Below are 14,659 nucleotides of genomic sequence, written 5' to 3'. Positions count from 1 at the left end.
AGCTCATGCACGATAAAAAAATGTCTTGTGTGTTTTAAACTATACTCCATGAGCTAGAGTATTTTCATGAAAAACAAAAGTCAATGGCCCTGGAATTTATTCTCTTAAGGTAGAACCCCACATTGCTCCACCTCTAAATGGGGCAGGGAAACTGAGGGCCTCATTTACAAGTCCATTGTGCCACCGGTGCTTCACTTTTATTAACGCACCTTCAGCGCAATGAGCTTGCCCATATGGGCTTGCCATATTTACAAGTCCACTTAAAGTCACCCTGCATGAGTTTCATGGCCTTGTTAATATGAGTATCTTTCACACATTACTCTGTATGAAAGGGGCATTCCATGGGTAGAGATGTGGATGTTCTCAAGCAATAGGCACGTAACTTGATGCATTCTCAGTTTTTCAACATTTTGTAAAACTGGGAATACATCAAGAATCCTATACATCCCCAGGGTGAAGAACCAGAACCTTTTGGGCCTGGCGGCGCAGGGTACGCCTTAATCTCCTGGGTTCTCCTGCTCAGCTACACAGAGACACGGGACATTCTGTTAGGCGTTAGAAGATCAGATTTATTAGCTGCAGCTAGTACAGTTATCCCAGAAGTACACAAGGTAGGTTCTCAGGAGACTGCCACTCCACTCTGTGGCGCACAAACTTTTATACCATATAGGTAACATATACATTAACCAAGTATACACCCAACAAATACAAGAAAGAGCCAATAAGGAAAGTTGAAAAACAGGACAGAACCAATAGGAGAGATTTGAAAACAAAAGTATCAGATGACTCGAAGAAACCTCTCCTCCAACTGTGTTTGTCACCCCCCCCTCAAACTAATTTATTAACGGATTTGTAACAAACTTGCAGGAGGCGAGATACGTTTGTGTGTGTTGGAGGACAGTTGTGAAATGAGAGAATGCTAGCAGAGGACAGTGAAGGCCAGACGATAAGATAAAGTCGGAAAAGAATAGTGTGAACCAACAGATAGTTGAGACGGGGATTAGAAAAACTAGACAGGGATTAGTGTACTCGGTCAGACCTAACACCAGCTTATTTTGACACGAAGCTGTAGAAAAAGCAGGATAGACTTTGTTCGCCGTGCTGCCTGAGTGATGGCAACATAAAATGGCGGCGGAGCACAAAATGGCGGGTCGATTCGATCGCGATCGGAAATCGAAGTTCCTCAGACCCTCCTTTTGCCAGAACTCAGGCAAGGTAGACTCATGTTAATCTGAGTCAATGTCGATAGCCATGAGGTCATCGAGCTGTTGCTGTAACATCATTTTTATGTTTTCTGTTCTTGGTGATTTGGGTTTAGCGATGCACATAGTAGCTCATAGGTCACAGATGGCGGGACCACAGTGCATACAAAGGCAGCAGGAAAAAATAATGGTCAAAATTATTCCGAGAAATGTCAATGCTTTCCAACCCCATTTGGACAGTAGTCCCCAAAACCACTCCGAAAAGGACCAATCTCCTTCGTCCTGGTGAATCGACTCAGAGATTATATGCAACTTGGAGATAGCTTGGTATACTGTCGGAGCGTCATTAGGTATGAAAATACAGCAACTTGACCCGATCAATTTGCACACTCCACCACGATCTGCAAGAAAAAAATCTAGGGCAACTCGATTTTGTAAGGTCATAAGACGGTCCGCCTGTAGTTCTGCCGTGATATTACTTAAGGCTCCTACAGTGATGTCTATTGTGGTCTCTACGACACGGACTAGTTGCCTTATATTTTCACTGTTGGACATTGGACCCCAAAAAGGAAGAAATCCTTTGAGGAAATCTCCTCCCTCTTGTCCTGCTGTGTCTTTTGAATCAATAATTCCTCTGCCATATCTGTTTTGATGATAGTTTACAGAAGCGGTGTATGTAGGAGGAAGAAGGAAAGCTATATAGCAGGTACCAGAAAAATCCATGGGTAACCATGTGTAAGCTCTATTGTGGCAGATAAAATACGTGCCCTGAGATGGCACTAGAGGAGGCGAGTTCTGAGAGGAATAAACGTACATGTGAGAACAGTTATTTCTTTGTGCGGTGTCAGAGGAGCAATCATTGACTTGCAGACAGAAATTTCCCTGATGAGGAATCGTCCAAATTGGCGGAGATTTTCTTTGTTTGTCTTTATCACTAAGACTAGTGATATACTGGGTAACGTTTCAGTTTGTATAAGCTTTTCTTTCATCAATGGAAATCTTACTATTTTCCATGATTTTAGCCATAGCTACCATTCCCTTAATTAATGAGCTATGACTAAAATCTGGACCACCAATATATGAATTAATGGAGCGTTTGAACTTACTTTGGTAGGCATTAGAGAAAATAACAAAATAAGCCCAAGTAGAATCCTCATAAGAGAACGGAAGAACTAAATATGGCATTCCTTTCTCTGTGGTTTGTGGCATAAGCCCACACACCCAACAGTCAGTCGTATTGACCACTAACTGGTGTTGATGTAACAACTGGACAAAGGTACTGTTGTAGTATTCAGTTCTTCTAATGAGTTCATGTTGAGGAAGGGTATGAAAGAGATGTGGAGAAACAGTAGAAGAAGACAAAGAGGAAGAAGGAGAGACAACTTTTTGCTGCAGAGCATAAATAATCCAACCGATAAACGTCAAAGCAATACACAATAGTATAACGACACATAAGGTTATATTAAAACGACTGTACATTAATTTACAGGATTCTTTCTTCATTTCATCCTTTCTCTCTCTTATGCCTAGTGTAGTTTGCATCTTTCTAATGGATGCTCACGGCAATCTTCCTCGATCACTCAATTATGATTATCTGCCGTCCTATGACACTGCAAGTCCTGCAGGCCTATTGCCACTACTCAGGTCACAATTAAGACTCCTACCACTGTGACCCTGCAACCGGAACAGAATACTACACAAGAGAGGAGAAACCTTAAGAGTTCTTTTGTCTAGGTCTCAGATTATAATGTTCTTTTCCAGGAGTGTTTTGATTTTGAAACAATGTTCGTGGATTGGTTGTATCTAATCGACGATGCAATGGTATTGCTTCCTGTAGAATGTTGTCGTCCTCTTTCTCAGACAATGTCCCATTCAGGTGTGCATCACTGAAAGGTATGAATCGTGGAAGTTTTTCACTTTCTGCATCACCAACACCCCTACGAACCCACTTATCAAAGGGTAGAGGCAAAGGCACTTTCTTACAATGCACACCATGAATCCAATTTTTCTTCCCTTCGACTGCTGTTCTCGTGGTGAGCAAAACCATTCGGGGCTCCAAATTTCTCGTACTTTGGAAATTCTTGGTGCAGACCCAGTCACCAGGTCGGATGGAATGACCTGGGTCTGTGGAAGCCTCTGATAAAGCACTTTGAACCTGTTGATGGAGAATAAGCAATTTAGTCGTGAGATCATGCAGGTAGTCAATCAACATTGGATATGGCAAGTCTGAGTATTTCTTAGGGCGAGGGACTCCCCATACTTTAGCCGGGCGTCCAAAAACTACTTCGTAAGGGCTAAGTCCCAAACGAGACTGTACTGCAGTTCTGGTGGACAGTAGAGCTAATGGCAAAGCATCAGGCCAATTGAGTCCTGTACTAGCCTGAACCTTTGCTAACTTTAGCTTCAATGTACCATTGTAGCATTCTCCTAAACCCGCTGATTGTGGAATGATTTGCCGCATGGAACTTTTGCTTGATACCAAGACCCGCACAAACGTTTTGCATGACTTGGCCAACACATTCGCTCCCATTGTCACTCCAGACAATGCGCGGCAAACCAAACCTAGGGAAAAATTCTTTCAGTAGAATTTTAGCTGTGGATAAAGCTGTGTTGTCCTTTAGAGGGTATGCTTCTATTCATCTTGAAAAGACACATACTACCACCAGAACATATTTGAGGTTGTTGCATCGTTCCATATGAATATAATCGATCTGCAACACCTCAAATGGATGTGTTGGAGGAGCAACGTGACCTGCTGGAGTTGGGGTTCCCTTTCCTGGGTTGTACATCAGACAAACAATACAATGTTTCACTACATTGTCTGCACATTTTGGGATTTTGGCATTTTGCCACACTGGAGCCAGAAGTTTGCATATACCTTTCGCACTTAAGTGGGCTGGACTATGCGCCATAGTAATCACTGGGAGCACATAGGCATCTGGCAACAGCCAACGTTGGAGTTCAGATAGTTCCACCCAACAACCCATCTCATTTAACATTCCTGTACTTTCTCTCCACTTGTTCAACTCTTTCTCTGAAGCCTCTTTCTAATTCGCTCATACACTTTCCACTGTATCCTCATACATTCCTCTCTCTCTAACCCAATTTGCAGGACCTGCCACATACATTTGACTTTCTCTGTGGTATGTGGCATAAGCCCACACACCCAACAGTCAGTCGTATTGACCACTAACTGGTGTTGATGTAACAACTGGACAAAGGAATTGTTGTAGTATTCAGTTCTTCTAATGAGTTCATGTTGAGGAAGGGTATGAAAGAGATGTGGAGAAACAGTAGAAGAAGACAAAGAGGAAGAAGGAGAGACAACTTTTTGCTGCAGTGCATAAATAATCCAACCGATAAACGTCAAAGCAATACACAATAGTATAACGACACATAAGGTTATATTAAAACGACTGTACATTAATTTACAGGATTCTTTCTTCATTTCATCCTTTCTCTCTCTTTTGCCCAGTGTAGTTTGCATCTTTCTAATGGATGCTCATGGCAATCTTCCTCGATCACTCAATTATGATTATCTGCCGTCCTATGACACTGCAAGTCCTGCAGGCCTATGCCACTACTCAGGTCACAATTAAGACTCCTACCACTGTGACCCTGCAACCGGAACAGAATACTACACAAGAGAGGAGAAACCTTAAGAGTTCTTTTGTCTAGGTCTCAGATTATAATGTTCTTTTCCAGGAGTGTTTTGATTTTGAAACAATGTTCGTGGATTGGTTGTATCTAATCGACGATGCAATGGTATTGCTTCCTGTAGAATGTTGTCGTCCTCTTTCTCAGACAATGTCCCATTCAGGTGTGCATCACTGAAAGGTATGAATCGTGGAAGTTTTTCACTTTCTGCATCACCAACACCCCTACGAACCCACTGATCAAAGGGTAGAGGCAAAGGCACTTTCTTACAATGCACACCATGAATCCAATTTTTCTTCCCTTCGACTGCTGTTCTCGTGGTGAGCAAAACCATTCGGGGCTCCAAATTTCTCGTACTTTGGAAATTCTTGGTGCAGACCCAGTCACCAGGTCGGATGGAATGACCTGGGTCTGTGGAAGCCTCTGATAAAGCACTTTGAACCTGTTGATGGAGAATAAGCAATTTAGTCGTGAGATCATGCAGGTAGTCAATCAACATTGGATATGGCAAGTCTGAGTATTTCTTAGGGCGAGGGACTCCCCATACTTTAGCCGGGCGTCCAAAAACTACTTCGTAAGGGCTAAGTCCCAAACGAGACTGTACTGCAGTTCTGGTGGACAGTAGAGGTAATGGCAAAGCATCAGGTCAATTGAGTCCTGTACTAGCCTGAACCTTTGCTAACTTTAGCTTCAATGTACCATTGTAGCATTCTCCTAAACCCGCTGATTGTGGATGATTTGCCGCATGGAACTTTTGCTTGATACCAAGACCCGCACAAACGTTTTGCATGACTTGGCCAACACATTCGCTCCCATTGTCACTCCAGACAATGCGCGGCAAACCAAACCTAGGGAAAAATTCTTTCAGTAGAATTTTAGCTGTGGATAAAGCTGTGTTGTCCTTTAGAGGGTATGCTTCTATTCATCTTGAAAAGACACATACTACCACCAGAACATATTTGAGGTTGTTGCATCGTTCCATATGAATATAATCGATCTGCAACACCTCAAATGGATATGTTGGAGGAGCAACGTGACCTGCTGGAGTTGGGGTTCCCTTTCCTGGGTTGTACATCAGACAAACAATACAATGTTTCACTACATTGTCTGCACATTTTGGGATTTTGTCATTTTGCCACACTGGAGCCAGAAGTTTGCATATACCTTTCGCACTTAAGTGGGCTGGACTATGCGCCATAGTAATCACTGGGAGCACATAGGCATCTGGCAACAGCCAACGTTGGAGTTCAGATAGTTCCACCCAACAACCCATCTCATTTAACATTCCTGTACTTTCTCTCCACTTGCTCAACTCTTTCTCTGAAGCCTCTTTCTAATTCGCTCATACACTTTCCACTGTATCCTCATACATTCCTCTCTCTCTAACCCAATTTGCAGGACCTGCCACATACATTTGACTTGTTGCATCTCTCGCTGTCTTTTTCGCTACTTCGTCTGCAAATGCATTTCCTCGACCAACGTCATCCTTAATCTTTTTGTGTGCACTACACTTCACAATCGCTATTTGGGTGGGTAAGGCAAGTGATTCAAGGAGTTCAGTCACTAACTGACCATGTTGTATTTTAGCGCCATGTGAAGTGAGAAATCCCCTTTCCCTCCAAAGACGCCCAAAATTGAACGCTACACCAAAGGCACACTGGCTGTCAGTATACACGTTCACTCTCTTCCCTTTTGACAATACACATGCTCTTGTTAATGCTATTAATTCTGCTGCTTGAGCTGAATTATGCCTAATACGTGCTGTTTCCACAACTGTATGCAAAGTAGTCACAGCATAGGCTGAAACTGTATCTCCATTAGGCATTTTAAAACAAGAACCATCTACCCATGGAGTTCCATCCGGATTCTCTAACGGTGTGTCTTTTAGGTCAATTCTTCCTTTTGTCTCTTCTTCAGTACGAAAGAAACAATCATGTTGCTCCTCAACACTTTTCTCATCTGGAAGGGGCAACAGAGTGGCTGGATTTAGGGTATTACATCGTTTGATGTGCACGTGACTAGCCAACAGCGTCAGCTCGTATGCAGTTAGATGAGCGCTCGTAAGATGCTGCGTTTCGTTCTATTTAGTAAGGTATCCACTGCATGTGGTACCATGACAATGAGAGTGTTATCCAACACCACTCCAGCAGACTGTCGGATAGAAATTGCTGCTGCTGCTGTCGCTTTGAGGCAATTGGGCAATGCTTTAGCTACTGGGTCTAACGTAGCCGAAAAATATTCACATGGTCACTGCTTGTCTCCAAATCGCTGTATTAAAACTGACAACGCACAACCTTCTATCTCGTGAACATAGAGCGTAAAAGGCTTATTGTAATCAGGAGAGGCCAATACGGGTGCGGAACACAGAGCAGCGCGCAAATCGGTAAAACTCTTTTGGCACTCATCAGTCCATGGAAGGGGGTGAGGCGTATCTTTTAAAGTGAGGGCCAACAAAGGTTTGGCTATCAGAGAGAAGTTAGGGATCCATTGCCTACAATAAGAGGTGATACCCAGAAAGGCACGTACCTCCCTTTGTGTGGATGGCACAGACATTTGCGTAATCGCTTGTATTCGTTCTGGTGTTAGTCGCAGTCCCTCCTTTGATAGGAGATGACCCAAGTAGGTAACCTCTCGACGGACATTTTGTAGTTTGGAAGGAGAAACCTTATGATTCAGAATAAACAAATGGAGTAACAATGCAACAGTGACATTTTTGCAAATCTCTTCTGAATCAGCAGCGATTAACAAGTCATCCATATATTGGATAAGAGCAGCACCAGACGGCAAATGAAAAGTATCAAGATGACTTTTTAAAGCTTGGCTATAAATAGAGGGACTTTCACAATAGCCTTGAGGTGCGCGCTTAAACCGGAAGCTTCGGCCTCCAAGAGAGAAGCCAAAAATGTCCCTACTCTCTTCTGCAATGGGAATACTAAAGAAGGCATTCTTTAGATAGATAACAGAAAACCAGGTCGCTGTAGAAGGTATCATCGTCAACAAAGCAGTGATATCTGATACTACGGGAAACTGTGGCATGACAATTTTGTTTATCTCCCGGAGATCAATCACAAAACGATATACAGGTGGCTGAGAAGCATCAGTGCGTTTAAGAACAGGAAGAATAGGACTATTGCATGTGTTACCTCTTGTTTCTTCAACCACATCTTTCTGAATCAAGTCATGAATGATTTCCAAAAGCGCTTTTTCACCTTCAGTAGAAATTCTATACTGTGGGATACGCGACAATTCAACATTGGGTTTAAGAGTGACAACATAAGGTGGAATCTCAAGACAACCCACATCGTTTGGACCCGTGGCCCAAAGCTTTGCTGGAAGAGAAAGCAATTCAGGTGGAAACTGATCTTTGGACAAATACATTGGAGAAGTCAGTTTCTGTCCTAAAGTAAGATGTATACCAGAAGGAGAACAATATATCGTAGCATGCATTCTTTTCAATAGATCTAAACCCAACAGATTCTCACCACAACCATTCGTCAAGAGAAGTGGAGCTTCCAAATCATAAGGGCCAATTGTAATAGGCAGAGGGCAAGAAACTGGATTACGAACAGGGGCGCCAGAGAATCCTACTTTAAGCCAGACAAAGGTGCCCCAGGGAGTTTAGAATGAATGATAGAACTTCTCATCGCCCCAGTATCTAGAAGAAATGGCTCTGAAACACCCATCGTAGTGACGTTAACATAAGGTCCATTCTGATCTACTGGAATCGACACAACTCCCTTACTTTGTCCATGGCTGTCCTAGTTAGCATGAAGACTCTCATTTTCGTTTTCAACATATTAATCTTCATTATAATATTGCGTAGACTTAACATTTTGCTGATCAAAACAGTTCACAGAATTGGGAGAAGGAAGGGCACGCTGTTCTTGAGTCAACACACCTCGACCTCTACCTCTGTTTGCTGACTGGAGGTCAGCACGACCTTGTGGAGCAGATAATGCTCCGTTGCGTTGCAATAGAACCGGACAACTATTCTTAAAATGACCTTCCTCTCTACAATAGGCACATTGATTAGGTCCTAACAAAGGTCGCAGAATGTACGGCTCAGGTTTTTGATACAACCTCTGAAACTGCAGAGGCTGTTGAAACTGAGGCTGAACATAGCAAGGAGGATAAGCTTGTTGCAAGAGGACCTTCGTTTTTAATTCTTTCGTCTTTTTCTCTTGCTTTTCCTTCTCCTCCTTATCTCTGTTTTCATGATATTGTGCAGTAGCCAATATCTGGGCAGAAGAAGAAACAGCCCATGAACTTTCAGAGTCTTTTAATTTGTGTGACAGCTCGGGAAGCAAATTAAATACGAATTTGTCCACAAATAATCGCTGTCCACGTTCTGTAGCCATATCTAGACCACTGTGATCGATAAATGTCTCCTCGAAATGAGTGAAGAATTCAGAGACACTTTCATCTTTCTTCTGTTTGCATGCTGCTAGCTTATCCCAGTTAACTCTCAATGCAGGCATCATAGTTTTCATTAATGTAATAATCCTACCAGGGAGTTCCGAAATCAAAGCTTCAGGCTTTGCACCACCCACTTGGTCTCTATCTGTGGTAGTTATAACATCCCAAGTGGCACCTAATTCCTGTACGTGATTCTCTTTATGAATCTTAGCCCATATTGTCTGTCGGACTACATTTCCCATTAACATGTCAATATCAGCTAAATTCATGATGCAAGCATCCACTGTCTGTGATAGTTCTTTGTAATAACCTGCAGGGTTCTTACGAGGATCTGGTAAAGTCTGCTTAAGGGCCAAGACTTCAGATCGTTTCCATGGAACATGTACCCATATACGCTGAAAATGAGCAGGAATAAGTGGATTAGCACCTACTGCTGCAACCTCTTCCTTGCATACTGGAGGAACCTCTCTCATAGGATAATTTTTCAGTGTCAACCTAACCGACGGATCAGAATCAAGGAAAGCCTGAGAAAACAACAAGGATCTATAAGAAATAAGTGTCCTTACAGCTTTCTCAACCTTAGAACCCACAATAAGTCCTTTATCAAAATCAGCCTGAATATCTAACAGATCTTGTGGGATCGGACTCGAATTCACATCTTCCCATTCTTTGATGAGAGTATTGCACATTGCATTAAAAACATATCTTTGTGTGGGCGCATTCCATTGTAAGAAAGTAGGCATAATATCGGGCACACTGTATTGACGACCCTTCTTGATCCACTTACGTGCGAGAGAGTCTAACTTTTCTCGTTCTTCAAAATCTGGGAACTGACTACGAGACTGTCTTCGAGCAAAAGCCGGAGACACATTTAAAGCTCCAAAGAAAGGAGATAGAATACCAGTGACAGTGTCTGTGAGACGTTTTAGCACAGACGGAGAATTAGACATAAGAATTGGAGACAAAGTATTAGGAGAACTGACAGGAGGAGAACCGATTATTGCAGGAGGAGCAGAAGGCAAAGGAGATCTAAGATCAGGAGATGAGGGCAAAGAAGTTGAAGTTAATGGTAACACTGGCAGAGGCAGTAATACTGGAGGAAGCAAATGCGAAAGAGCCGGAACAGGCGGAGGTACCGCTGGTGGCTGAACAGGCTGTAATAATTGGGGTGCATTAGCACTTTGTGCATAGGGCGGAGGCAACCTCAATAAATGGGACATTAGGGGATCTTCTTCTATATCTTTCTTATTTTCAGAAGGGGAAACAGGCAACACTGGATAGCATTTATCTATCGCCATTCGATGCTGTCTCTCTGAAATTTCAGTTACTTTATCAATGTCATCATCTTTAAATTGTTGAGCAGCCTGTATAATTGTCATACCCTGTGCTTTCCTATCTCGTTTTGCTTGCTTAATTTCTTTCTGTTTGGCTTCCTTACGCCAAAGGCGAAGAGAGTCAAACATTGCCGGCCGGGCTTTTCTTTTGAATAGGGCTGCTTCCAAATTATCTAGCACATCGGGATCAAAGCTACCATTTTCTGGCCATTTTAGAACACCATCTTTCTTCGTGTATCGGGTCCATACCTCGTTAAAGGAAATTCGAATAGAGCTCATATGTGGGAGTTCCAACCGAAGAAATCGGACAAGAGTCCTCAAGTCGGGAATCCCTATTACAACCAAAGCAACCAAATTTTTCAAACTTAGTCAGACCAGGCATCTCGTGATTTCACCTGACTGTTCACAAACTTCAAGGGAGTAAAACTCAGTTTACGCAGCACAAATGCACTTAACCTCGGCTTCGGCTATTGCAATAGTCAAATCTAAGAGCCACAAATGCTAAAAAGACAAAGGACAAAAATTGTGGGCGCGACCCACGAAGATACTTAACTAAGGACGTCTTCTCACACCAACAGAGGCCCGTCTATCGTCTCGCCTTACCATACATCATCAAAGAAAGGGCCAAGGCAGGGCGGCAGTCAGGGCAGCGGTTGTTAGTAGCCGTCAGGAAGGAGTAACCGGGCTGCAAAAGACCTTCGGACCACTTTCAACATACAGGGGTCGCTTGATGTGGCTCGCAAACCCTCTGGAATTTTCTTGCGGGGTTCCTCACGACCTTCAGGCAGAACCGGTACCACTGAAACCGCCCCACAGTGGGCGCCAGTTGAAGAACCAGAACCTTTTGGGCCTGGCGGCGCAGGGTGCACCTTATTCTCCTGGGTTCTCCTGCTCAGCTACACAGAGACACGGGACACTCTATTAGGCGTTAGAAGATCAGATTTATTAGCTGCAGCTAGTCCAGTTATCCCAGAAGTACACAAGGTAGGTTCTCAGGAGACTGCCACTTCACTCTGTGGCGCACAAACTTTTATACCATATAGGTAACAAATACATTAACCAAGTATACACCCAACAAATACAAGAAAGAGCCAATAAGGAAAGTTGAAAAACAGGACAGAACCAATAGGAGAGATTTGAAAACAAAAGTGTCAGATGACTTAAAGAAACCTCTCCTCCAACTGTGTTTGTCACCCCTCCCTCAAACTAATTTATTAACTGATTTGTAACAAACTTGCAGGTGGCGAGATACGTTTGTGTGTGTTGGAGGACAGTTGTGAAACGAGAGAATGCTAGCAGAGGATAGTGAAGGCCAGACGATAAGATAAAGTCGGAAAAGAATAGTGTGAACCAACAGATAGTTGAGACGGGGATTAGAAAAACCAGACAGGGATTAGTGTACTCGGCCAGACCTAACACCAGCTTTGCAAATAGAGGCAGAAGGCTTATTTTGACACGAAGCTGTAGAAAAAGCAGGCTAGACTTTGTTCGCCGTGCTGCCTGAGTGATGACAACACAAAATGGCAGCGGAGCACAAAATGGCGGGTCGATTCGATCGCGATCGGAAATCGAAGTTCCTCAAGGGGAGCCATAAGGAGGCACAATGAGGAGAAATACTATTATTTCTCTTTGTTTTTTTCTCTTACCTTTTTGCTCTTTCTCTGTGTATTTCATACTGAAGAAAGCATAGAAAGAGGAAAATGCCATTGATGTTTATTTCTGTGCAGGAAGGTGCACAAAAACAATAATTCCCGCAGCACAGACAACCTAGTAAAATGATGCATGGGTGCCTATGCTAGCGCATGACAGCCAATTATGTGCCGGCACAGGGAAAAGCACAGGGATGTGTCGTATTGTTTTTAAAATGACACATTTTGGTGCTTTGAAAATGATGCAGCACGGTGCATCTATATGGCTTGCGCTTCACGCTGCATAATTTTCTTATAGATGAGGCCCTGAGAGTGTAGTGAGACAGCTGAACTGTGATTTGTTTTCACAAACTCACAATGAAGCAACAATTACTTATCTAGTTGATTATTATTGTTCTTTCACATCCATATGGTTCTCACCTTTTTCAACGTTTGTTCCCAAATCAGACAGTGAAGTACTGGGTATTTTAAGCCCAGCGGTGCAGGGGAACACACCCTATGACTTCGGGGTTCTTCCTGTTTCAGACCTACAGAAACACAGAGTCTTCTGGGTGAAGTCAAAGATCAGTTTATTGGCTGCAGACCAATTACAGGTATCCTAGAAGTACAACAGCGTGTATGTTCTCAGGAGACTGCTGAAAATCACAGAAACGGGCTTCTTCTTAAATACAGAATATCCTGCCTCAGACATACATTCCTTAGTTTATGGTATGGTCATTTAAAGTATACATTACAAAACGAAAAGGCAGAGTCATGATGACCATCCCACATTCCAGTTAAGCCAGCCCGCAATTTTTTACCCAGCAAGGCTCAGATCCCACATCAGATATCGATAGGCCCCAATAAACATGAGCATCTCCTGTTTTGGGAAACAAGCCATAAAGCAGGAACAGTCAGGTGCGAAAGAGATTAGCTGGAGGCTTGTGTAGGATGAAAAGACTTTATGGTGCGTCAAGCCCTGATGCTAATCACAGGTGGCCAGAGGACGGGGAACTCGTGAGCCCAGTTTGACCTGGGGCGGCGGAGCCAAGCTGCCCAGGTCACAGAAAAGTCAAAGAAAGGCACATGTGCTCTCAAAGGCCCGTTTTCGCTTCATGCTATATAGCCTATGTGAGGGCAACCATAAGATGGCCACGGATACAAAATGGAACCCACGTAGTGATGTGAAATAGCATATACACAGTGCATTCATAGCTAAAACATTACACAAAGCACTTGTACATACCGCATTAACCATTCGGGGTACACTATTACCGAGATAGACAGGGGTAGGGCCCTGCCTCCTACGCGGTCCCAAATTCTAAAGTACGACAACAGGAGCCATTACCTGCTTAAAGTCCGGGTGCCAATGAATGGCTCGGTCATCAATGACGAACTGTTCCTCCCCGGAAGGGCTTAGATGGAAGCTTCCCACTTTGATCCTTGTAGCATTCCTGGGGCTGTAATAAATCCAGCTGGAGAAGTCAAAGTGTGTGGGTGGATCCCCTCGATCATCAAAGTAGACTTCATCACCAGAGGACGTTTTAAAATGAAGATCCCTCATGTAATGATGTAACTGGAAGAAAACAGAGAAATAGAGAGAGGACACAGTGAATAAATAACCACACATTACAACAATGCCTACAACAGAGTGAGTAGGTCCTGACTAAGCTTCTCCTGATAGACATAACATTGTTGCACTTGAGGTTGTGATTAAAGCCTGGTTGGTGGGCAGAGGTCATAAAGATTCCACATCAATGCACCTCGTTGTAGCTGCAATTCTCTAGGTGTAGTCATGCAGACAGCGCATGCAGTGAATGAGGTGCTGCGCTAGGTTTGAGGCAGCGAATGTGCTGTTGATACAAGATGGACAGCTGTGGTAGCAACCACACCACCGCAGTTGAAGGGGCATTGGATGCGTGTACCTGGCAGACGGGTGTGATTGAAGCCATAGGTGTCACAGCAGTTAGTCATGATGGCAGGCCATTAAATCAATAAATGGAGTAATTTAGTGGGCAGCGCTAGGATACGTGTGCCAGGGCTTGACTAGAAAGAGCCAATGGCTGTGCCATGCACTACGTGTGGAATAGGGCAGTGTGGCAGGGAGTGGTTGCAAAGAGCCAATGGATGTGGCCATGCACTACTTGTGGAAGAAGGAGGTGTGGTTGAATGTGTTCTCTTCATGCAGAAGTCATCACAGAGATACTGAGGGCGTGCTTGATCACAGAGTGATGGTTGAAAAAATACCTGGGTTGATTTACCTCTAACCACTGAGATATTCTGACAGTGACTTCTTTAATATATATTTATTTTATTCATTTTGAGGTTTTGTGGGGAAACACCTAGGACCATATGTACAAAGTGTTTTTGTTGTCAGAAATGTCCCGATTTGTAGAATCGGCCATTTACAACAGCAAAAATT

At 43.4% G+C, this 14,659-nt stretch overlaps 1 protein-coding gene across 1 annotated transcript in view; it reads right to left on the bottom strand.

Moving 5' to 3' along the window:
• LOC146788729 (vomeronasal type-2 receptor 26-like) overlaps window positions 1-14,659 on the bottom strand; it is a 192,494-nt gene that overhangs the window by 164,144 nt on the left and 13,691 nt on the right. Inside the window, exon 2 of the mRNA XM_085630948.1 lies at window positions 13,586-13,813. Coding sequence (XP_085487074.1) covers window positions 13,586-13,813 — 228 coding nt within the window. The remainder of the gene's footprint in view (window positions 1-13,585; window positions 13,814-14,659) is intronic.

The sequence above is a fragment of the Triturus cristatus genome, chromosome 10 (genome assembly GCF_964204655.1).
Source record: "Triturus cristatus chromosome 10, aTriCri1.1, whole genome shotgun sequence".
NCBI classification, from domain to species: Eukaryota; Metazoa; Chordata; class Amphibia; order Caudata; family Salamandridae; genus Triturus; species Triturus cristatus.
This window is presented reverse-complemented; position numbering and strand designations above follow the sequence as displayed.